This window comes from Etheostoma cragini, chromosome 9, assembly GCF_013103735.1.
Source record: "Etheostoma cragini isolate CJK2018 chromosome 9, CSU_Ecrag_1.0, whole genome shotgun sequence".
Lineage (NCBI taxonomy): Eukaryota > Metazoa > Chordata > Actinopteri > Perciformes > Percidae > Etheostoma > Etheostoma cragini.
The window spans coordinates 16,395,509-16,417,779 of NC_048415.1; the positions used below are offsets into that span (position 1 = coordinate 16,395,509).

The following is a 22,271-nucleotide window of genomic DNA, read 5'->3' on the forward strand; positions in this document are numbered from 1 at the left end:
ACACACACACACACACACACACACACTCTCTATAGAGAACCTATTTTTTCTTTATAAAGAAATTCCGCCAAAATATCAATCTTTGTCAGTTTACATTAACTTTAGGCTAGGTTAGCAAACATGTCCAACTGAAGAACACTGTCAACATAATAAATTGACAAACAAAAAAATATTAGGTATCAGAACATTTGCAGAATAAGCAAGCGTTCCTTTCTGAAAATATATATATATATATTCGTTTCTACTATCATTGTCTTTTGTGTATTTTATCTGTCGATGTACTTTGCTAATTTGTAATTAGCATCTCCCATAATCCTACTCATTAAACAAACATTATTCACTAGCAGAAATCTCAAATTGCACAATGTAGCAATCACCACTGAAGGGGCTGTATCCAAATACAAAATAGAAATATTAACTTAGAAATTAATTGCAAATGTGAATAAATATTACCGGCATGAGTCTCCAATCCAATTAGGTAAAGTGTATTTTGTGTGAGTCAATGTTTGTGTGGGGGTTAAGGGTGTAGATCAATTTCCGGCAATAGACTAAAACGTAACAAAAAAAGAAACACAGCCACACTTATAACAGACAGCATGTCTGAAAAACATTCAACCTATCCCATCTGTCTGAACTGTCTTCCCAACTCCCCTCCCATCCGCCTCCCCAGAGAGCGGTCGTTCATCTCAGCGTGATCCTTTCAGCTCCCCAATTGCACCCTCACACATTCCTTTTACTTATTCACAGACACATCATTTCCACTGTTCTAAATCATGTTTTTTCACATACAATTGTATTTTCCCATTGTAAACAAATGTAATGGAAAGTAGCAGTCAGGATTGTTAGTGTGACACAATAGTAGGTTAAGCAGTTTTTTTTGTGTGGTGGCGGTCAAACACAGGTGGGAGCAATGTCTGCACTGATTGTGAAATAACCCAATAGTGCGGGTCATTTGTTATGCAAAAAGGCGGGACAATCTGACTAAACAACGCTTCCTACACGGATCAGAAAAGGCTCAGTATGTTTCTGTTAATTGCTTAAATTCAATCATATGCCATATGTTCAAATTGTCCACTACCTTGAATGCTACTGAGTGACACAACATTTGTAAACTAAAAGTTATTTATTTACGGAGGCATCAGGAAGCTTACCTATATGTCAGTCTGAGACAGAGGATGAAAAGAAGATCCAGTCCAATTACTTTTATCAAAGACAATCAATGTGTAATGTCATTCCACTAGTTAGGACACCTCAGTAAAATAAACCACACACACTAAGAAACCCCCCCGACACAAACAAATTCCCAACAGAAACGCTGTAACACCAATGCCATCCCACCTTCTTCCAGCCAATCACCTCTTGTTTGTTTGCTACAGAGGAAGTTACTGATAAGCCAAAGGGAATCAGTGCATGTTGACAGATGCACATCCACAGTACATTATGTCCCCTTTTCTGTCAAAGACAACTAACTGCTATGACAATATCTACTGTCTATTACATAATATCTATTTCTACACAAAAGTAAAACCATTATTACTTCAAACCAATTTAACAAATAGATGCAAAAGCAACCGTTTGAAGATGGTGCTAGGTTTTATTTCCATATATAACGATAGATTGCTTAATTGCAATTGTTACACTACAGTTTCAAACACTGAACTATCTGTGACTTTTTTCTGTACAGTATGTGAAGAGAAAACATAGTGTACCCCGTGACTTTGTTAGTGCTCTTATACAAGTGGAACAAATCATGCTGTGAATACACCACCACTCATTAGCAGCCATCACCTTGACAACGGTGATTAAAACTAAGAACAACAACATAGGTTACTTGCAACAACAAACTTCTCAAACTACTTTGTTTGGTTAAAATGTAAAGCAAGTTTATTTTTCATATAATAACAAATCAGTGACTGGAAAAAGTTATATATGTATAAGGCCTAGATGGAAAAAAGACGATAATAGATGACTGATGCATTCCTCTGTGCGTAACTAATTATGAAATCACAACAGTAATTATTGAAATATAAAGAATAAAAACTAATACGTTAGTGGAAACATGTCACATGTAAAATATTCACGTGGATACAATCTGGAATCCTGAAGATAACAATTTCTCTAGGTTATCTAACAAATGTAGGCCTATATTTGAATCCATTGCAAAAATAATTGTGAGATAACTTAAATTAATACATGGTTTTAATTATTTCCTTTGCCTCAAATAAGCCCACAACTTAAATAATAAATGTATTATGTAAGACCTGTACCAAGACACAATTATTTTAAAGCCTATATTACATTATTTGCTGCATAATCCTTTGGTTTCTAAGAGACAAGAGTAGAACAGCATACCATTTACGTAGTGCTGCATATGATTAAATGCACCAGGCTACCCCATAAATGCAATCAAATTAAAGTTAAAAATGACTATTCAGCAGGCAAAATAAAGAAAACGGGAAACGAGATAAGCTAGAAAAATAACTTGAATGATGAAAACGTATTACATTTTAAATGCTAGATTTATATAGGCCATTTATAAAAGCTGATTCCATTGTGGCTTAGGTTCGATTGATCTCCAGTTACATATTCTATATTCAACTCTATTTCAAACTCAATGTTCACTATACATGTATGGAGTAATGTTAGCCTATAATTGTGTTAAAGCTTCTTTTTTTTAATTGTGTTTAAGCTTTGTATTTAGGGTTAGTATTTAATTTTGAAATGTTGGTTACACCATACATATGCCGGAACTGTCAGTATATCAGCAAAAAACAACCAACAAGCTCCAGTAAGGTTGATATTGGCAGAACAAGTAGTTCACCTCTACCAAGCGCTTTTGCACTTTACCCCTGGTGATATTTTGCCTACGCCTCCCATGTCAAGTTATTATAATACATCAAAGACTCTCTATAACATCTGTCACTCCCAGATGTGAGTCGAGGGCAGAATTGAGTCGCGCATGCTAAGATGTAAACGGTTTACAGCATATCGTGTCCTACTGATAGTTGTGAAATCCATGAATTAATTAACTTTTCTCATTACAAACAATAACATAAGTTAGGAATCATTTCAAAAACGTTTTGATTGCTAATGTTAGCTCAAAAAGCCATTTAACTGACAACCTTCGTTATGTTTGATTGCTAGCTTGTTGCTAAGCTAGCAGTCATTTAAAAAACGTTTTAGCTATCTATGATTGATTAATTGCTAACGTTAGCTCAAAACGCCATTCCACTGAAAGCCTTTGTTGTGTGTGATTGCTTGTAGCCAGCAGTGAACGAACTTCGTTAAGTATGTCAACCTTTACTGTATTGAAATTACAGGAATCTCTCGTTAGCATCTAAGGCTAGTTATAACAACTCACACCTTCTCTCGTCGCAAAGTGACGCATGCGCAACTCAAATCTGCACTGAATTTATATCGGGGAGTGACAACATCCATGGACCGACTGTAGCAACCAACCCGGTGACGAGGAGACGAGGACAGGAAGATTTGCTACGTGGCCCAGGAAGTGAAGAGGTGACGAGCGCTCGTTGAACCATTTGCGCTTTCAGAAAACTCCTGGTGAAGCACCAAAACGTTTTCAAATTCATTGAATATCTTCCCTTTCAAACATGTATTTAAACTATCTTGCACAAAATCAAGAGTTATGATAATAGCTCAACTCAGACGTTTTTGGTTCCTTGGGAAGTGTTGTGCTTTCACAGCCGAGGGGTGTATCTTCACAAACATAGACGATCTAAGAAGATGGGGCTTTCACGTGCTGCCACCTTGACCAATCAGGGGATAGCGGGGAACCGTTGAGGTTTGAATAGTTCTCTGAAAACAGCGGCAGATGACAGCAGCTTGTTGCGCTTGCAAACATTTGTAAGTAAGTTAGTGAGCTAAATTAGCTTCGTCACATCACCCGAAACAATTTTCCGGACTTCAGCTTTGAAGACTATCAACTGAAAATGTCGAAAAAACAGATTTACTATTCTGACAAGTATAACGATGAGGACTTCGAGTACAGGTATGATGAACATTTTAACGTTTTTGATATTTGCTAAAGTTTTCAAGAGTCTGTTGTGTCTGGTAACGCCAAATCACGGTCAAACTGCCTATTTTAGGTAACGCTAACTTCAGACAGCTCAAAATCACGTTAACGGATCCTGACAACGTCTTCTGAAATTGGTAGCCAATTTCGTAAAATACGTCAACTTTACTGAGTAACATTGGGTACTTTAGATTAGCCTTACGTTAGCTAGCTAGCTATAAAAAGGAAATAACGTTAAAGCTTAACTTAGCTAACGTTACATCACCTAGTATCGTTATCGTAAACTGAGGCCTCGAGCGTCAACGTTATAGCTAGCGTTAGCTATTATGATACGTTAGGATTACACTTCTATTGATTCACAGCAGTAGTGCAGCAGTGACGTTACAACAGAAACACCATACATAACGTTATAGATGGAGATATAAAGTAACTGAAATAACTAAAGTTAAGTTACATAAAATATAATACAAATGGCTGTTTATAAAATTAAATTATAATAGGCTATATTACATAAAGGTTTCCAAAATTTGTCTCCATCCTTAAGTAAGTCAACTTACTGCTTGACCATCCTTAAAATATGTGGTTAGTTATTGTTTTATTTATCTTCCTATAGGCATGTGGTGCTTCCAAAGCAGCTGTCTAAACTGGTGCCCTCCTCCCACCTGATGACAGAAGATGAGTGGAGGGGATTGGGGGTGCAACAGAGCCAGGGCTGGATTCATTACATGATCCACAAACCAGGTGAGTGGCAGTGGACTTGATGATAGTTTTATATTGTCAAGTTTTGTCTTTAAACGGTGCTCACAAGCCCAAATGTATGTTAAACGAGAACCATGTTTTCTGTCCATGCTGGTTGTAGAGAGATCTTTTGTCTGTCTGCAGGAGATGACGGACTAAATCTACAGGGCCTGTTCTTTGCAAAAATGGATCGTTAGGCTCTGCCAAAGCAAATAAATGGTTTTAGCAGTCTTATACGATTCTAATCAAATGGGTATTTCTAACGTTGGAGTAGTATGTGTTACTATCCCTTCACTGCAGCTCAGCAAGGAAATGCAAAGATGGGATTTTTGTATTTAAAAGACTGTATATTTAGAAAATACTCTTGTTTTGGTCTAACTCTGACTGAAGCTTCATTTTAGCTTTAGTTTAGCTGTTGAGTGCATTTTTTGCGCAGGACTGGATTTAGTCTTTTCTTCCATTGTAGTTTGATGAAGAGTGTAAACTGTAATGATTACAGTGAATAGGGTTGGGTATCATTCAATATTTATTTCAATACCAATACTTTGAATTTGATACCCGTTTCTGAACGATACTTTTTTCCACACCAATTTTATAAAAAAATCCATTACTGCACATCTTTTTATTTTCAGCTCCTACTAGGTGAGCCCCTTCTATGGGTAATATACTTTTTCCTGCATCTTCAACATGTAATGTTAGACCATCACAAGCATTATTAGATCTTAGTTAGTCGCTCTTTGCCAGAACATCCTCCACACGCTGCGGATAAGGGGCCTGGCTTGTCCACGTAGAAGAAAAACAAGCTCTTCATTGGCTCATCATAAAACCAATCTCAATCACCGGAGCAATCCCGGAAGTGGAATGTCGTGGATATAGACTAGCTATTGGTAGAAGGATGCTACATGCTTATTGACTCACTGACACTGTTGAGATTGACTCCTTATTGAATGATGAGGCATTTTGTTGATACTAAGGAGCCAGTTCACGGTTAAGGCTCCAACCAATTGAACCAAATTGAATTTAGGCACCAATTGAATTTGGTATCCAGCTCTAATAGTGATTGTGACTCTTTTTTTTACAATAAATGTATTAATGAAAGTTATATGCACATGGAACACAGCTGTGTGCATGAAGGTACACTGTATAGTATGTAGTATGAGGACCATATACTGTATGTAATCAATGTACTGTACTGTAGTGAGTAGATGATATTGACAGATACTACTTTTTTGCTTTACTCTCCAGAGCCACACATACTGCTTTTCAGAAGACCTCTCCCAAAGGATTAAATGGGACCATCTGTAAAAGGCCGGCTATCATCTTTGCTGATTTGTAATGTCTTTGAACCATACATCTCTCCTACATAAATATCTACATATGTTCTGATGTATTGTGTAGAAAACCCTTAGTTGCATTGTTTGGTCTTGTCAAATTCCCTCAATTTTTAGAGGTAATGTGAGGCAAACGGCTTGATTCCACTGTGAATGATAACCTTAGAAACAGTATAAAGGTGAGAAAGTGCCTGACAATTGTACATTTTATCAAATTTTTTAAATGTCTTTTGGTGCCATTTTGTAATGTTTTTATTTACCGAGTATCACACAGGCATAGGTGTATTTCTGTACTTTGTTATTTTTTCCCTTAAGACCATTATTTTCCTGAAAGAGCTTTCTGTATTTTCCTGTTCTTTAAATGTATGTTTGTGTTGTGTACATAATATTATTTCTAGATATTATAAATGTTGACACTCAGTCTTGGATGTTTCAACATGACCTTTGTTGCTGAAAGAACAAAATTAAATGTACTTCTTCATATGTTTCCTCATGAATATGTTTTTTATTTCTTTTCTACCAGATTACAGAATTGTTTCTCATTTTTGGGAGTGTGATGGTGTTCAGTCAGAAACATTGACAACTAGGGGAGTAACAAATTCCGAGTGTCTAATGCCCAGGGAGTAGGTTGGTGCCCGAGCCTTGTGAACGGTCACTTTCTCTGGATTATAAGTTCCAGGACCAGGTTTCATGGTGACATCTCTTGGTAAGCTGTGACGTCCCAGCATTGAAAACGCCGGCTGTCTCGGGAGATAAACACTTGGCTCCGTACTGTTGTACCTGCAGGGCCCTGGCGTCTTGGCTAAGTCCACAGATGGTCCCCCTCTGCTGTAACTACCTGACATTGTGTAGCTTGAGCTGGATTGCTTGTTTGGGACTTGAGGGCCCAAGAGCGGAGGGAGACAGTACCTGTTAGGAGCAGGTACTGAGTCAACGCTCCGGTAGTGTGTTCGAGAGCCCATTGTGTAGGACGGAGGTCTGTGCTGGAGGTTGCATGGTGGGGTTTTCTCAGGACTGTAAGCACCTGGTCCAGGTGTCTGGAATAGCTCCTCTATTGAACAGAAAACCGTTGAATAATATAAAACATAAACACAGCAACATATGGTAGAGTGTGTTTACTTAGTAGGGTTTTGATTTTCAGTTGACACTGTCTCTAGAGGTAATGCTAAAAACAAAGTACAAGGGTTTGTCCTTTCCCAATGATTGGGCTTTTAGTTTAGTCTTAGTTAAAAATGCATCATTACAACAATTGACATGAATCTGAAACCAAATGTGCACTTTAATAGCAGTAATGGAAGAGGAACTTACTCTGTGCTTTCACTCTGCCCAACATTGAGTATGCAGGTGTGCCATCCCTTCCAAAACGAGTGATTTTTGCATCAATGTGATACTGCGGCCCTGGACTTGAGTCTACACAATACACTGCAGCAGAAGTAAATACTTATGATCAATTCAAAATAATATATCCTCTGTCAGTTTGGTTTGATCATGCTAAGGGCCTAAAAAAATGGACTTGCTACACAGAATTAGGTGGCATTGTCTCCCCCTACAGGCTCTAATTTGACATTGCACCAATTACAATGTGTACACTGACATCTTGTTATTTTCTTGAGGACATCAAATCATTTTGAAAAATAAACAGCAATAAATGTTAAATTATTTATAAAATAGTAAAATTTGTGTCTTCTTGATAAGATTTGACCATGATGGTATTAAAGTATCTAATTACACAATTATCAAATATTTCCTCTTCAGCTATGTAGCTAAATGTTTTTTTTATTTAACCAGGAAGTCCCTTGAGATCTCTTTTCCAAGGGAGACCTGGCCAAGACGGCACACAAGTTACAATTTAAACAGATATACAGCATAGACAAAATCACACAAGGGAAAGGAACAGGTCACATGTGGCAGTTGCATTTTTGAATTACATAGCATTTTAACATGGCCTTAAAATCCTTTTAATGAGACTAGATCATGTAGATAGAGCAAGTTTTGCATAATAGATCAACATATGGGGATCTAAAAGTTAGAGAAAGAGATAAAGAACTCACTGGTGTCACTCATCCTGCCATGGAAAGAATAGGCGGGGCTAGTTGGCTTGGTGAAGTCATGGCTCATAAATCCAATAGTGGGAGGAAGCCCATAGCGACCAGGACCCGGCCCTAGAGACGTAGAGAAAAGTAACAGCCTTTACACACACGCGTAGTCATTATACAAAATATGTTTACTGTGCACAAATGACACTGTTGTGCAGTAAAAGAGATAAGGCAACAATTTCTGTGTAAATCATGGCTTCTGAAACTAATGTAAGCATAATATAAGCTTCTTCTGCAACTTTGTGTGTTATAGAAAATCAAGGAGAGCATATTTCCGCACCAGCCAGTGAGCAAGAAGAAAGCAATGTCCACACAAATGCAAAATGACAAATGAGTTTTACATAACTGTGTCTGCTTATTTGACTATCTGATAAACTTCCATATGAGAGGAAAGAAGGATCAGCAATAGTCCTGCATCACCACAACTTGTAATTAGCCTAGAGCTGCATCTGATTGTTGTCCATCAGGTGCACTGGGTAAGACAAACGGCCAGCGAGCAGCGAGCAGCATGCAGCACACATCAAGACAACCCGGGGCAAATTGGTACGCCTCCATACATGTCTTAGTGGCAAGCAGAGCAAGTTGGAGTATTCTTTTCACAGAAAAGAGCAGGTCCTGGCAGGTCTGCACACTGTCAAATCCTCTGCTCAATGTTCCACCATTGAAATTATTAAATAGCCAACAGGAGCATTTCTAATGATATACATGCCTATACACATGATGTATAGTTTTATACACATTGATTTACATAATCACAGTAAAACTAACTTCTGTTGATAAACTTACCTTTTTCTCTTCCTGCTATTAAGGGGTATCTTTTCTCCATTTGGCTCTTTGCAGAAGCGGCGGATACTTCAGGAATTCCTCAATGATGTCAGTACTACAGAAACATCCTTACAGCATGTCAATCATAAAAACAAGAAGCTGGATGAAAAAAAAAAAAGATTGACAATTCTAAAATCAAAACCTTAAAGGCAATGTTTTTTTGTTTTTTTTTGGTTTTTGCACCTTACAACAGGTAATTCCCCCTTTCAGCCAGAAGGGAGGCAGGCTGCATACTTGGAAATTAAGTAGTTAGATGAGCAACTCAGTGGTCTTTCTTCAGATATCACAATATTGTTTCTCCAGGATCCAGCATCACCCATACCCAGGCTGACAGTGAAACCCAGAGCCCTGGATGATCCTGAATCAATCCCCAATTTCCTCTGAAACAACCGGGAAACCTGAAACGTATATTACATATCAAAGTGTCAACAGCACACTGGATCGGGTTTTATCTATCTGCCTGTTTGGGCCTTTGTCGGCCTGTGGCGGCTCAGACAGATGAATGGCCCTTCCTCCACAGTGGGCGATGTATAGGTGCAGTCAGCTGCTACTTAGGAACAATGTCATCACTCCGATTCACTCTCATGTAACGCTAGCTCCCCTCTGCAAACCATGAAACCAAGATCCCCCTCTCCCTCCTTTCACTCTTTCTGCTCATCGCAGTGTGGAGACGCAATATCACTCTTCAGCCATGCATGCAGTTGCCACGGAGACTGCTGTGAATAGCTTGCTGCAGCCAGGTCCCCTGCACTGCTGGCTCATTGTCACTACAAGAACGTTTTTTTTTTTTTCTTCTCTCCATTAAATCTACTGCATCTGCTCAGAGTTTGTGTTGTTCCAGAACGTTTGCCTCCGATATGACCTTAAACTATGAACTGTTGACAGTGCCAGTTCTCCATATGCACCTCCTTACATTTGTCAAAGTTGGAGTGCAAAGAGAACTCCTGTTAATTCCCTGCTGTGAAACATCATGCTGTGTTTTATTCCACCAAACACACATACATAAAGACCCAACACAGCAGGGTCAGGTGTTAAGCGAGGCATATCTGGAGCAGTTACAGGCCGAGTACCATCATTTGTCAGGCCAGCATACAACCCTCTGGTTTCTCATCTTTAACTTAAGGTCAAACCGATCACCCAGATGCAGTTTAGCCCTCTTTGATCTTCTCAAATCCCAGTGGTGATTTGTAGTTTGGATTTGACTGACATGCCTTTAAAGGCCAGAGCCCGAGGCCACAGTAACGGAGAGGGTCGACAAGTGAGGTGCAGAAAACAAACATTAAACTTTAACAGGCTTTTGCTCTCTCCAAGCTACTGCTTTGGTAACCCAAATCTGTTGTTAGCAGTTACACAAACACATAGTACAGTGCACATCCTAACCTAGAGATTCCTACAGAGTGTACACACCAATACACACATGTGCATGCTTTCTGTCTCTAACACAAAAGCATGCCAGGGGTCACAGAGTCAGTTATCAAAGCAGAGGGCCATCTGAAGCAGCAGGGGTGTAATACAGCTGACTGCTGACAGGAAATGATCTCCAGACTTAACTAGCCTTTCAAAGGAAATGGAGCAACACAGCTTTTATAAACTGCAGCTCCTCTCCTAGCGGAGCATATGCATGCACCGTGCTGCATCTGCAGAGATTGTATTGTTCTTAAAAGTCAAGGGATTTCTTTCCTACAGTTACACAACGTGTAATAGCACAAGCTTAAACAGAAGAGCGTGGTAGCAAAGTGCAGGAGCTAACGACTTAAACCCACATGACCAAATTAATGACTGGACACATGAGCAAGTCTAGTGTCTGCCTATCAACCGCCACATCCAAACCTAAGAGTGTAAAAGGCAACAAAACCAAAAGCTTGGATTGTATACAATTTTATTCTTGTTTGTTTTAAAAAGCACACATTTTGATATGAGTAAGGGCTCAATTAATCAAATTTGGTCCATTTACAGAAATTAAAAACGTTATTCTTGATTTTTAAGTTGATTGCTTAACAAATCAAAATGTAACAAAAACAAAAATAGCTTATGAACTGTACAATCAAATCTTAAGGTAGGTAAGGTGAAAGGTGACTTGAGAGTAGATGATGTTGGTGCCTTGGTACGACTGGCGTGTCCCGGTGGACCAGTTTGAGACGGTCAGAGACCTTTGTTACATGTCAGTCCGCTTCTCTGTCTTTATGTTTCCTGTCAATCTCTACTGTGCTGTCTAATAAAAGGTAAAAGCCCATTGAAACATCTGAGCTTATATTTCCGTAAAGCATATGGTAAGCATATGTCTTTTTACAGCAGGATACCAGCACAGGAATTTCATCAAACATTTCAATAATTGGGTTAAAGCTTGCTATCAAAGAAGAAGAAAAAAAGCCTTTGACCAGAAAGTATTTGTGTTTGAACTCAAAGAACCACAAGGGCAGAAAGTTGACTGTATTGCCGGGCATTGACAAAAAAGAATTAAAAAAAAAAATGATATGACCTCTAGCTACAAATAAATACCACAGATAGAAAATATAACAAAATATTTTGCTTAAAGTCTGGTGTAATTACAAACATAAATACTTGATTAATTTCTTCTAGTGATTATAAAGGCAGTACAGTGAATAACAAAGACGCTATGGTGTCTATTGGTGGCCAGGAGTCTGGAGGAAGAAAAATAAAAGTCTGGAGGACACTACCTTAATAACTGTGTCACATCCATCCAAACACACACACACGCACGCACGCACGCACACACGCACACACGCACAGAAATGCATCCACACAGACTCCATTCAAAATGATCTCATATACTCACACACACACACACACACCAGACTCCATAATTTCTTCCTTTCAGACTGAACATGTCCCAAGTCTCTCTTCTCTTTCCATTCACTATCATATTCACAAATAATGTACAATTTGGAGTTGGGTATGGCTTCACTCTGTGAGCGTTTCTGTGGACGACAAGAAAACAAGACAAACTTTCATTATAAGATCATCTCAGACCCTGTTAACACTTTTTCCCTGAATATGAATCTATAATGTGTGACAAACCATGAGTGACCAGTGACAACATTTCATTTCTGCAAGTAATTACGCATGAATGCTACTAAATCACAGTCTACTTCTGACGTAACATTTTAGCAATTTAAATGGGCACTTTAGCACCTGTGGCTGTAAATACCTAATAGAGCACCAAATGCGTATTTATCCGTGTCTGGAAATAGAAAGTGAACCAAAAGTCTGGAACAAAACAACACACAAATCATTGGGAGCAGCTCCTACCATCGCTCAGGGATGTTTTGTGTGTCCAGTTTGGGTAGCTGGGTATCTGTTGGCAGGCGCACCTTCTGCTCTACATCCTCCCCACCTCCAGGAAGGTCAAAATGGTCCCCTCCATCTGCATCGGCAAGGAAAGGCTCAGAATCTTGGTCGTATTCGTAGGAGTAGTAGGACACCTCTGCCATGGACCCCTGCTCCTCTTCACCTGGAGAGATCAGGGGTGGGGTAGAGACACAAAATGGATGATCACAATATCTTATATACAAAGAAGTAGTACTTCATTTAGTTGCCAAAGAGTAAATAACTGGGTGTAATGGAGACCTAAAGGTCTCCGGTGGAGTTTATGACCCTCTAGAAGCTTATTGAGCAATGTTGTCACATATGGGCCTCTGCTTTGTCTGTTCTCGCACAAACAACACACAAAACAATGTCCATGCTGTCCGGGTGATCCGGTACAGATTCCTTCCAATTGATTTATAATATTCCACTGATCCGCAAGCAACAGTAACATTCAAAGAAACCTAGCAATGTGGTAGGGAAGAAGAAGGCAGTACACATGGATGTAATCTAGAAAGGTGTCAAACGTTTAAGAAAAAACAGTCTGTGCAAATTTTTGGTATGTTGATATTTTTTCATCAAAGTGTTCAAATGTATTTAACCATTCCCAGGGAGCGTTCAGAGCAGAGTCAGCATGAAGGTGACACTAGGTTGCTTGCAGGAATAGATCGGAATGTGTCAAACTAGTAGAAGTGTCTCACAGATAAGGAGTCGTTTCAAAGGTAAGCCTGTCTCACAGAAATTGATCAACTGACCGGTGAAGGACAAGACAACTATAAGAAACGCAGTTATTCTGATATTCATTGGTCATTTGTGTACAGACATCTGTGTGTGTACAGAGGCGCCTCACTGTGTCATGAAAGTGTGTTCACTGTTTGAATAAAGCTGCAAATGATCGGAAATCTTTGGACTCGTCATCTTTGAAGCCTTCATCATCATCATCATCTCCTGATCTCAACCCCAAATCAATGTTTTATAAGAAAGAAAGTACATAATGCATTCTGGTGATTTACACTAAATGTAAACACAACACTTTTGTCTGTTTACAAGAAAACTCCACAGGACATCTTTTATATCCAGTACATGTGCAGCAGTACCTCAGCACAGACAGTAGGGGTCCCTCCCTGCTTAAAATGTAGTATTCTCCCATTGCACACACACACACACACACACACACACACACACACACACACACACACACACACACACACACACACACACACACACAGAGAATACGTAAACATTTGACTCTTAAATATTTAAATTTAAAGTGATTAAAACGCATGCACATGAAAGAAAGCCTGCAAGTCTCTGTATCTGTATACTGTATGTTGTCCTCTGGTACAAGTTCACTAATAAGACAAGTCCGCACAGGGAAGCTAATTCCAGAGCTTCAGCTTCCTCCACTGTTCCAGTGGAAACTATCAGTTCCTTGGCATAGCCTGCCTCCACCTCTTACACTCTCAGTGCACTTAGCGGGCATGTCATCAACATTCTAATGGTTTACAATGACAGTGTTTTACAGTACTTATCCAATCTAATCCCCACAGGGTTTTTATATTCTAGGCATGTGTGTGTGCATGTGTGTGTAATTGCTTGTGTGAGCAAGCAATAGGTGTACGTGCACATAGATATATTGATATGTGTGTGAGTGCATTCCTGTGGTGAGTGTGACGCGTTCACTTTTGTTCTACAGAGACCTTTGACTGAGAGTAGCTTTGTGAACTGCAGCTACCGGCTAGGAAACAAGTCAGTGCAGGCTATGCCACATCACATCTCTCTCTCTCTCTCTAACACACACACACACACACACACACACACACACACACACAGACAGACACACACACGTACAGTATGCACACTTCTGCAACTTGTGAATGACTTCAGTGCCTTTTGATGTTTTTGTTGCCAAATGTAACACAGCTACATCCTCCCTCCACATGCAGCCAAACATCCTAACAGGAATTCTCTGGCTGCCTTTTGTGGAAGTGGCGGCTGATCTAAGCTCATGGCAGAGCAACAATCAAGCCTGCAGTGTGAAACCTATCCACCAATTTATCACATTGATTGTAGACATGATGTGGTGGCAGGGGAATGTGCCACCACACACCTCACCTACGTATCTTCTTGCCTCTACTACTTCTTTTCATCTCTTCTCTTTCTACCCTGCGCTTCCCCTCTTTTCTTCTTTCTTCTTTTCTCCCACTCATCCATCTTAGACTCCCCCCCCCCCATTCTTTTCTCTGTTATAGACTCCCGCACACCCTTTCATCTCTTTGTCACTCTTTCTTCTTTCTGCCCTTGTTAACTAAATTTTATTCTCCACATTTAAAAACAATTAACTAAAAATGCTGTATGCTAAACAATATACAGTATGAAATGCCTCTGCTGCTGGGTACAGATGGACTTAAGCAGGCAGATGGAGGGGAGGTTGGAGAGCAAGAGAGGTGAAATGAAAGGTAATGCAAAGTGGTGTACAAGTAGCGAAAGGTGTGGTGAAGCTGAAGTTACCTGTGTGTCCAGGTGCAGAGGGCTGCTCAGTTTCCTGGTTTGCCATTGGATGCCTGTCTTCCACCGTGGTCTCCACTGGATATACAAACACATACAAACACACACGTTAGATTATTCACATTTATGTGGCTGCCTCGGAAACTAAAAAAAAAAAACCTAGTAATGAATTAAACACAGTTTCAGTGTTGCATAATCTAAATACTGCCCAGAAGCATTATCCACCCCACTGAGCAAAGCTTCTTGGCAAAACAATGATGTACACTCAGTCTCAACAGAGGCCTGCATTAAAATCTTTTCAAAAATAGCACGGGCCAAACCATGACCAGAGGGACGGTGTGTGGAAACAAATTGTATCTTTTTCCTTTTCAAAACAGGAAAATGGTGGCATGAATCTCCCCCATGCAGCCATACACAAACAAACAAGGTCAGGGAGCTCTAAACAAAAATATGATTCATTTGATGAACTACAGCATGAACCACTTGGCACAAAAAGAGGTCTTTTCCCACCGAAGTTTTGTCTATGCCTTTTCCCAATCTGCTCCACAACATGAAGGCTCCTTTGTTGTTGGGCTGTGCATTGGAAAGGAATGTGACAAGGATTTCAAAGGGCTGGACAAAAGCACTCTGTCATTTGGAGAGAGCCCTGTAATACAGCAGAGAGCGAAACAGGGTGGGGGTGGGGGCGGGGGGGGATCAACAGGGAGCTCCCCTCAGAAAACTCATCCAGTAATCAGCTCAACACCTGAACAGCTGTTTCTACCACTCAGATCATGGCACACACCGATGAGAATCGACGCAAGTGCGTCTAAATAAACAGATGCAGATGCTTGCGCAATGAACATGAGTACTACCAAACAGACGCATGCATGCATGCACACTCACACACACACACACACACACACACACACAAACACAGAGTTACAGCTAAACCAACTGACTGTATCCAGTGAAATACACAAGCTCTCAAGAACTACTGAGGACACATACTCATTTCCTCTAAAGGAAGGAAAGTTTGGCTGTCAATGTCTGTGAGTTACAGCCCACCTATTGAATAAATGAACACTATGTAGTAGATACTGGCTGCTGTAGGATGTGATAGGCGTATGAGAACGTGGCTGTTTCAAAATAAAGTGAAATGTAATCTAAATATTATTCTCTATTATTTTTCCAAATCTGGTAACATTTTTGTTTCAATTCATTTATTCAGCCCGACTTTGTCTTCATGTTAGCCAATTTCTTGTTTTTCTGTAACTAAGCAGTAGCTGCTGTATTGGATGCTAGGAGCATTTAACGTTTTTTGCGTTGATCAAACAAATCGGATATTTATATTTAAGACTTGTTTATGTACTTTACACAAATGTAGCTAAGAAGTTAGCTAACTATGTAAGAATCCTGCCAACTAAGTTCTGATTGGTCGATTGCTTACTTAATCGGCAGACGTGTTTAAATTATTGAACAGATCTGAGATGTGGGTGGAGATTCAGAGGTCTTGAACCAGGTTAAAGTAGTGCAAGCAGCAGCGTGAGGGATGGTGGAACCTGACTAGTAAGGTCAAAGTCCAGGTGAGGCCAGGTGATGTGCGATGCGAGAGTTCCTACCGTGAGGACACTGGGACAGCGGAACCTTCTTGATGCGTGTCCCGTTTCGACAGGCAAACACTTCCATCTGACACTGGTTCTGGTACAGCTGGCCGTCTGACCCACAAACTGGCTCCCCGTCGTAACCGCAGTCCCTGTAGCAAGTACAGCGTTCAAACTGCTCCTCCTCCAGACAGCCAAACACATTGTTGCACTGGTTTGCCTGCACAAAACCTGCAGAAATAATAATAATAAAATAATAATTTTAAAGAGCCTGACGTAAGTGCAGTGTCTTTGAATAATTAGGAGCTTATTATGAGTCTCACCGATCCACTGGTTGGTTGAACTTTCCACCTCATTGCAAGTTGGTCCATCACACAGCTCCCGTGCTAGCGGACTGCTCTCGCTAACGTTGTAGAACCGTGTGGCCTCAAAGGCTGTATAACAAGCACAGACCCACACCAGCACGTTCACACATCCACACACACAAAAACAATGACGACGCTTACCATAACTGGGTCTTAAAGGTCCCATGACATGGTTCTCTTTGGATGATTTTATATAGACCTTAGTGGTCCCCTACTACCATACCTAAAGTCTCTTTCCCAAAATTCAGCCTTGGTGCAGAATTACAGCCACTAGAGCCAGTCCCATAATGAAGTTCTTAGTATGTGCCATTTCTGAGTTTGTAGCTTTTGAGGAAGAGACAGGGGGGGCAAGGTGGAGGCTGGGGGTTTGGCCTTGACCAACTCTCTCATGGATGGGCCAAATTCTCTGGGTGGGCAAAGCAGAGAAAGGGGATGTAGCCCCTTATGAGGTCATAAAGGGCAATATTCCAGATCGGCCCATTTGAGCTTTCATTTTCTCAAAGGCAGAGCAGGATACCCAGGGCTCTGTTTACACCTATCACCATTTCTAGCCACTGGGGGAGCATAGGCAGGCTGATGGAACTCATATTAAGGTTAAAACCGCATAAAGTGACATTTTCATGCCATGGGACCTTTAAACTAAAAAAATAATATCTAATTTTCACACAAAAAAGAAGCTACTTCATAAATCATGGTGAGTTAGACAGGTTTCTTGCTCTATAACTCTTCAAAGAGCAGTACTTAAAATATTCATCAGAGGCACACCTGGTTCGTAGTAGTCATAGATCTTGACCGAAACAGGTGCTGTCTTGCCCACTATGTATTCCCGGACAGCTTGAAAGGCCACACACGTCATACACTCGCTGGGGATCTAAGAAGGGGTGACATAGAGGAAATATTTACAAAACGTGCAAATGCAAATAATAAAAACATATATATGTATATATAATACTCAAAGACAAACAAATTAACAAAATTAAAATCCAAGAACATTAGTCAAACATTAAAAGCAGTTCTAAAAAGGCGAGTTTAAGTGACAATAACACAAAATATGCACTATAGTACACACACCCACACACACACAAACACAACCCTGTGCAAAGACTGGTGAGTAACCTCATCCACCATCTCCACACAGATACAGTGTTCCCTGAAATGAGCCTTGATGTACACATCATGGAAGAATAAGGACTGAACTCACCTCATCAAAGTAGAACAACACTTTTCTCCCATTCAGCTCATATCTCTTTAGACCCACGCGCTTGTCCATCAGAAGCTGTTGAGTAAGACACAAGAAAATCAGGCCGCAAAAAACACAACTCAACTGGACTCAACTGGTTTAGTCCTACCATTTTGTAGCATGTGTGCATGTTTCTTTGTATGTCCTTTGTGAAAAACTATAGTAAATACTTTTGTGATTCTGCTCAGTAGTTTCTAGCATTGCCCTGTAGAAACTTAGTAATGTAAACCATCTTAACATGCCAACATCTCCTTTAAGGCACCATGAATTCATAGTAATATATTGAAAATGAACCAAACATAGTATATCTCCCTTATATAGTATTTCCATCGTGATAAAGTAAAAGCTATGGCTGATACGTACAAAGAATGTATCTGATTAATAGTACAAAAGGCACATTCATGGACAAAGAGCACATGGCTTGTAGTGAAGCCAGCTGAACAATTGATTCTAACATTAAGGGACAACTCGGGGTCATAGACATGGAAACGGGCATAAATAGCAATCAGCACCACAGTGGGCTGGACAGCTCCGTCTCGTATCAACCAGGGTTAATTATTTACTGACTCAAACATGTAACAAAAACCCTGGATTGATTAAAGAAGTGTTTGAAAGCCACAGAAGCAATCATCATGTTTTGAATGTTGCAAACTAGGTGACAGGTGAGGCATAACCTTAAAAGGAATACACTAAACGTAAGACTGAACTTCATGACTTTACGGAACTGAAGACGGTGAGAATCAGTGTGTTCAATGTGTTCAAGACAAGGCTAGATTTTCTCTGGGGTTGCCTGATCAGTGCTTAGAGAAATTCTGGTATTTTGTGAACCTTGTGTACAAAAGTATAATTGGGTCAGATGTGCATCTATGACCACATTTAGTAAATATGATGGTATGAATGAGTAATGGAGAAGCCGTTTATGGCAAATTGGAGTATGTTGAGCATGAGACCCAGCAGAGATTTTTCATTCTGTCAAAGGTGGCAGCCTTTGGACAGCAGGGGTTTATGAGGTCCTCAGCCTGAGCTGGCGCCACCGACACACACACACACACACACACACACACACACACACACACACACACACCCACGCACACACACAAGCATTGTTTGTCTATCTAGCAACTAAACATTGCCAATGAACTCCCATAGCTCAAATATTATATCCACATTGGGTTCTGGGTCGTTAAACAAAGCTCATTATATTGGGTGATAAGAGCCCATGGCCGCAGTAGCTCCAAGTCAGTCACCAGACTAATCATTCATGACTAGCTTCCATGAAAACAACTAGACATGACTGTAGAAGCCTAGCTTGCCACCATAAATTGAGGAATGTTAGTGGCAGTCGAGCAGGCAATAGTAAAACTCCAAGGGAGGTCAGCAGGGGTGTAAACTGAGCTTGTTAGCCACTACAACACAGATAAGTCTGAACTGACACACTCACAGGAGTATATGTGTGTGTTTAACATCTCCCCAGGTAGCTACAGAGGTGACTCTTTTAGAGGTGGAAGCCTGCAGACTAAGGCCCTATAACTGTCTAATGAGGGACATGCTTTTGATGGGTGCCTTGGGAGTTGACCTGGATCCAGCCCTTAACATGAATTATTGCTTTCTGTTGCTCAGTAGAACCATTTCTCAAATCACCCATCCATTCAACATATGCTACTCCTTTAATCTTGTCCTCTGTTTATTACATATGTGTCTTTTCCCTCTGTTCTTTGTAAACTATACAATATAGTCTCACAAGGTCCAAAAGAGGTAGGTGCTGTGTGTGTGCGTGTGTGTGCATGTGTGTGTGTGTGCGTGCGTGTGCATGTGTGTGTGCGTGTGTGTGTTTGGACTTGTGGCCCAAGAGAGGCCCGATGGCCTCTAACCTGAGACATTGTAACTCTACAGGGTCTGAGCCAGCTGGTCTTTCTCTTGTCATACCTTAAAAAAACACCATAAAAAAAAACCTCAACTCAATGATCTTTCCCTTGCCTATGACACATATGAACACATGACGACACAACACTTTAGAGGGGAGGTGCCATTTAAAGGAAGTCTTCAGGAGCTGTTCTGTCCAACTTCTTACAACAATGGAGACCAGGTAATCACTTCCCAATACTTCTTACTCCACCACACATTCAAAGTCTATGTGTGTTTGTTTATGCAACTCCATGACATACTGTTTCTTTTGTCAAATGGCCTCCAGATGTGGACACATCTGTCTCTTTTTCCACCTGTGTTTCAGTTTGGGCACTTAACTTGACTAATTGCTCTGCCTGTCTAGCAATCTGTGAGCCACTATGACATTAGCAATTGGGTGTCCATGGGTCTCTGTATGTTTAAGATGATGTGCAATCTCTAAACTTTTGGCAAAGTGTGCACACGTGTATTAACGTGGTTACGTACCCTCTCTAGACTTTCAACATCTGCTTGGAAACCGGAAATCATAGGAACTTCTATGACAGCCATGTTGGACGATCCTGAATGGAGCCACCTGCATAGAGAGTCGGGATCAGGATGAAAATGGAGGGTAGAAGAAGAGTTGTGCATTTGCTCGAGGCCAACTTATTTACTTCTATGTAGTGTGTGTGTGTGTGTGTGTCTGTGTGTGTGTGTGTGTGTGTGTGGCTGTGTAGCTGTGTGTTACCTGGCACAGACTTCTAAGGAGATGTGGAAGTCCATTTTGTCCTGGTGGGCAGCTGGGTCGTCATCGTCGATAGGTGCCCGACGCTTCCGATTAAGCTCAGAGCGGTTGTCAGCACGACTCCGGGAGCGTGAGGAAGGATGACGGGAAGATGAGGAGGGGGGCTGCAGGTGTCGTTCCTGAAAAGGCTCTTTCAGGTCCACCTTGAGCTGGAAGGCTGGCTTGGATACTGGGTCAGGTAGGTTGTAAGACACATCAATCTACAGACACACAGAGAGCAGTAGAAGTGCAGTATTTAAGTAGAATATCCATTTTAATGAGACTTTAAATGCTCAGATAGAGCAGACTGACTGGATCTTAAGGAAATAAGACGGCCAGGCTTTTTCCCCAGAGGCTGAAGGCTGCTAACCTAGACGATTTCCTGACTTTTCCTCACCAACACCAGCGGGTTTATCATTCTGGCTTTTAGTGAAATGTCTTAACAGTGATTGACTGCCATAAAATTTGGTACAGATATTCATGGTGTCCAGAGGGGCCCTAAATATAGCCTTTCATAGCCAATATGATTGTAGATTCAGTCTTCTTAAGTTAATATTCCCTTTGTGATGAGTGTATTAGGTCTTGAGCTAGTACACTCACTACCCGACCATATTTTGGTTGCAGCTTTACTTTTTCACATGAGGATATGACCTATAACAAGCAGATGCCTTGAGCAGTCCGGATATAGAGACATACTGTATGTCAAATCAGCTGATCATTTGTCATACTGTCTGCTTTTAAAACAGGTTTTCATTTGTTTGGCAAATGTTTGGTTTGAGGCAGCTATTTGTGAAACAAAAACATTTTTGTATTAAGTATCAAAATGAATACTTTTTGGCATCATCCAATGCAAACAAACTACTTAAGAGTTCAAATATTTAAGACCTCTGGCCCTGAAAAGACGTCGGCAGCACTTTAAAGCATAAACCACAAATCATATTCAGTGGACACAAGACATGCTTTCAGAAGAACACTATTTCAGCCTGAGGACAACTCACTGCTTTGACGCTCTTTTTAATTTAACAGAAGATTATTATTTCCAGAACTGTACACATTCTGAATAAACCATTCAGTCTGCAAAGCTACTAAATACTAATCCTGAGGCACAAGACACATACTCATCATATACAGTATATCTACAAACAAACACACAGGCAGGTTTCCTTGATTGCCCCGCTCTTGTATTTCATTAGAGCCCAGGTGCTGCTGGCCTGAGGGGCTGTCAGAGGGGTCTGTTGACGCACAGAGAGGTGTGGATGGAGAAAAAGTAGAGAAGGAGAGAGGTACAAAGAAAGAAAATGTGTGTGTATGCGCGTGTGTGGGTGTGTTAGAAACCTGCCGAGATTCAGGCACTACACTGCAGAGCAAAACATACAGAGTCAAATTAAGTCATATTTCAAATTCAAGTTTCCGAAAACAGTTTTGTAAACATCTTTTATCATTTCTGCTTTTCCATTTTTGCCTTGTTTGGTTTTAAAGCAAACAGACCTTTAAGCATGGGCGATAAGAAGAAAGGACACATTATCAACCAGCAAAAAGAAGGATTCACTTCTTTTTGAA

At 40.5% G+C, this 22,271-nt stretch overlaps 4 protein-coding genes across 8 annotated transcripts in view; 1 reads left to right on the top strand and 3 right to left on the bottom strand.

Moving 5' to 3' along the window:
* Window positions 1–1,399, bottom strand: part of shc2 (SHC (Src homology 2 domain containing) transforming protein 2) — a 16,561-nt gene extending 15,162 nt beyond the window's left edge. For 2 of the 4 annotated variants that reach the window (XM_034880727.1, XM_034880726.1), the window contains exon 1: window positions 1,152–1,390. The gene's annotated coding sequence lies outside the window, so the exon portion shown is untranslated. Of the gene's footprint in view, window positions 1–1,151 lie in introns of all 4 variants that reach the window. The other 2 variants (XM_034880728.1, XM_034880729.1) reach the window with 2 other exon arrangements.
* A 2,367-nt stretch (window positions 1,400–3,766) lies between these two features.
* cks2 (CDC28 protein kinase regulatory subunit 2) lies at window positions 3,767–6,267 on the top strand. The gene is made up of 3 exons (XM_034880734.1): window positions 3,767–4,009; window positions 4,647–4,774; window positions 6,017–6,267. The coding sequence occupies exons 1-3, from the start codon at window positions 3,951–3,953 to the stop codon at window positions 6,058–6,060; spliced, it is 231 nt and encodes a 76-aa protein (XP_034736625.1). The 5' UTR covers window positions 3,767–3,950; the 3' UTR covers window positions 6,061–6,267.
* Window positions 6,204–9,057, bottom strand: odf3l2b (outer dense fiber of sperm tails 3-like 2b). Its single transcript, XM_034880737.1, has 4 exons — window positions 8,985–9,057; window positions 8,154–8,264; window positions 7,411–7,524; window positions 6,204–7,153 (listed from the first exon to the last, which is right to left on the bottom strand). The coding sequence occupies exons 1-4, from the start codon at window positions 9,022–9,024 to the stop codon at window positions 6,666–6,668; spliced, it is 753 nt and encodes a 250-aa protein (XP_034736628.1). The 5' UTR covers window positions 9,025–9,057; the 3' UTR covers window positions 6,204–6,665.
* Window positions 9,058–11,778: 2,721 nt separating this feature from the next.
* Window positions 11,779–22,271, bottom strand: part of cpamd8 (C3 and PZP like alpha-2-macroglobulin domain containing 8) — a 41,087-nt gene continuing 30,594 nt past the window's right edge. For both annotated transcript variants that reach the window (XM_034881288.1, XM_034881289.1), the window contains 9 exons: window positions 20,676–20,932; window positions 20,435–20,522; window positions 18,005–18,079; window positions 17,569–17,674; window positions 16,762–16,872; window positions 16,457–16,669; window positions 14,859–14,933; window positions 12,294–12,495; window positions 11,779–11,962 (listed from right to left, as the gene is read on the bottom strand). In XM_034881288.1, coding sequence (XP_034737179.1) covers window position 11,962; window positions 12,294–12,495; window positions 14,859–14,933; window positions 16,457–16,669; window positions 16,762–16,872; window positions 17,569–17,674; window positions 18,005–18,079; window positions 20,435–20,522; window positions 20,676–20,932 — 1,128 coding nt within the window. In that variant the 3' untranslated portion in view covers window positions 11,779–11,961. The remainder of the gene's footprint in view (window positions 11,963–12,293; window positions 12,496–14,858; window positions 14,934–16,456; window positions 16,670–16,761; window positions 16,873–17,568; window positions 17,675–18,004; window positions 18,080–20,434; window positions 20,523–20,675; window positions 20,933–22,271) is intronic.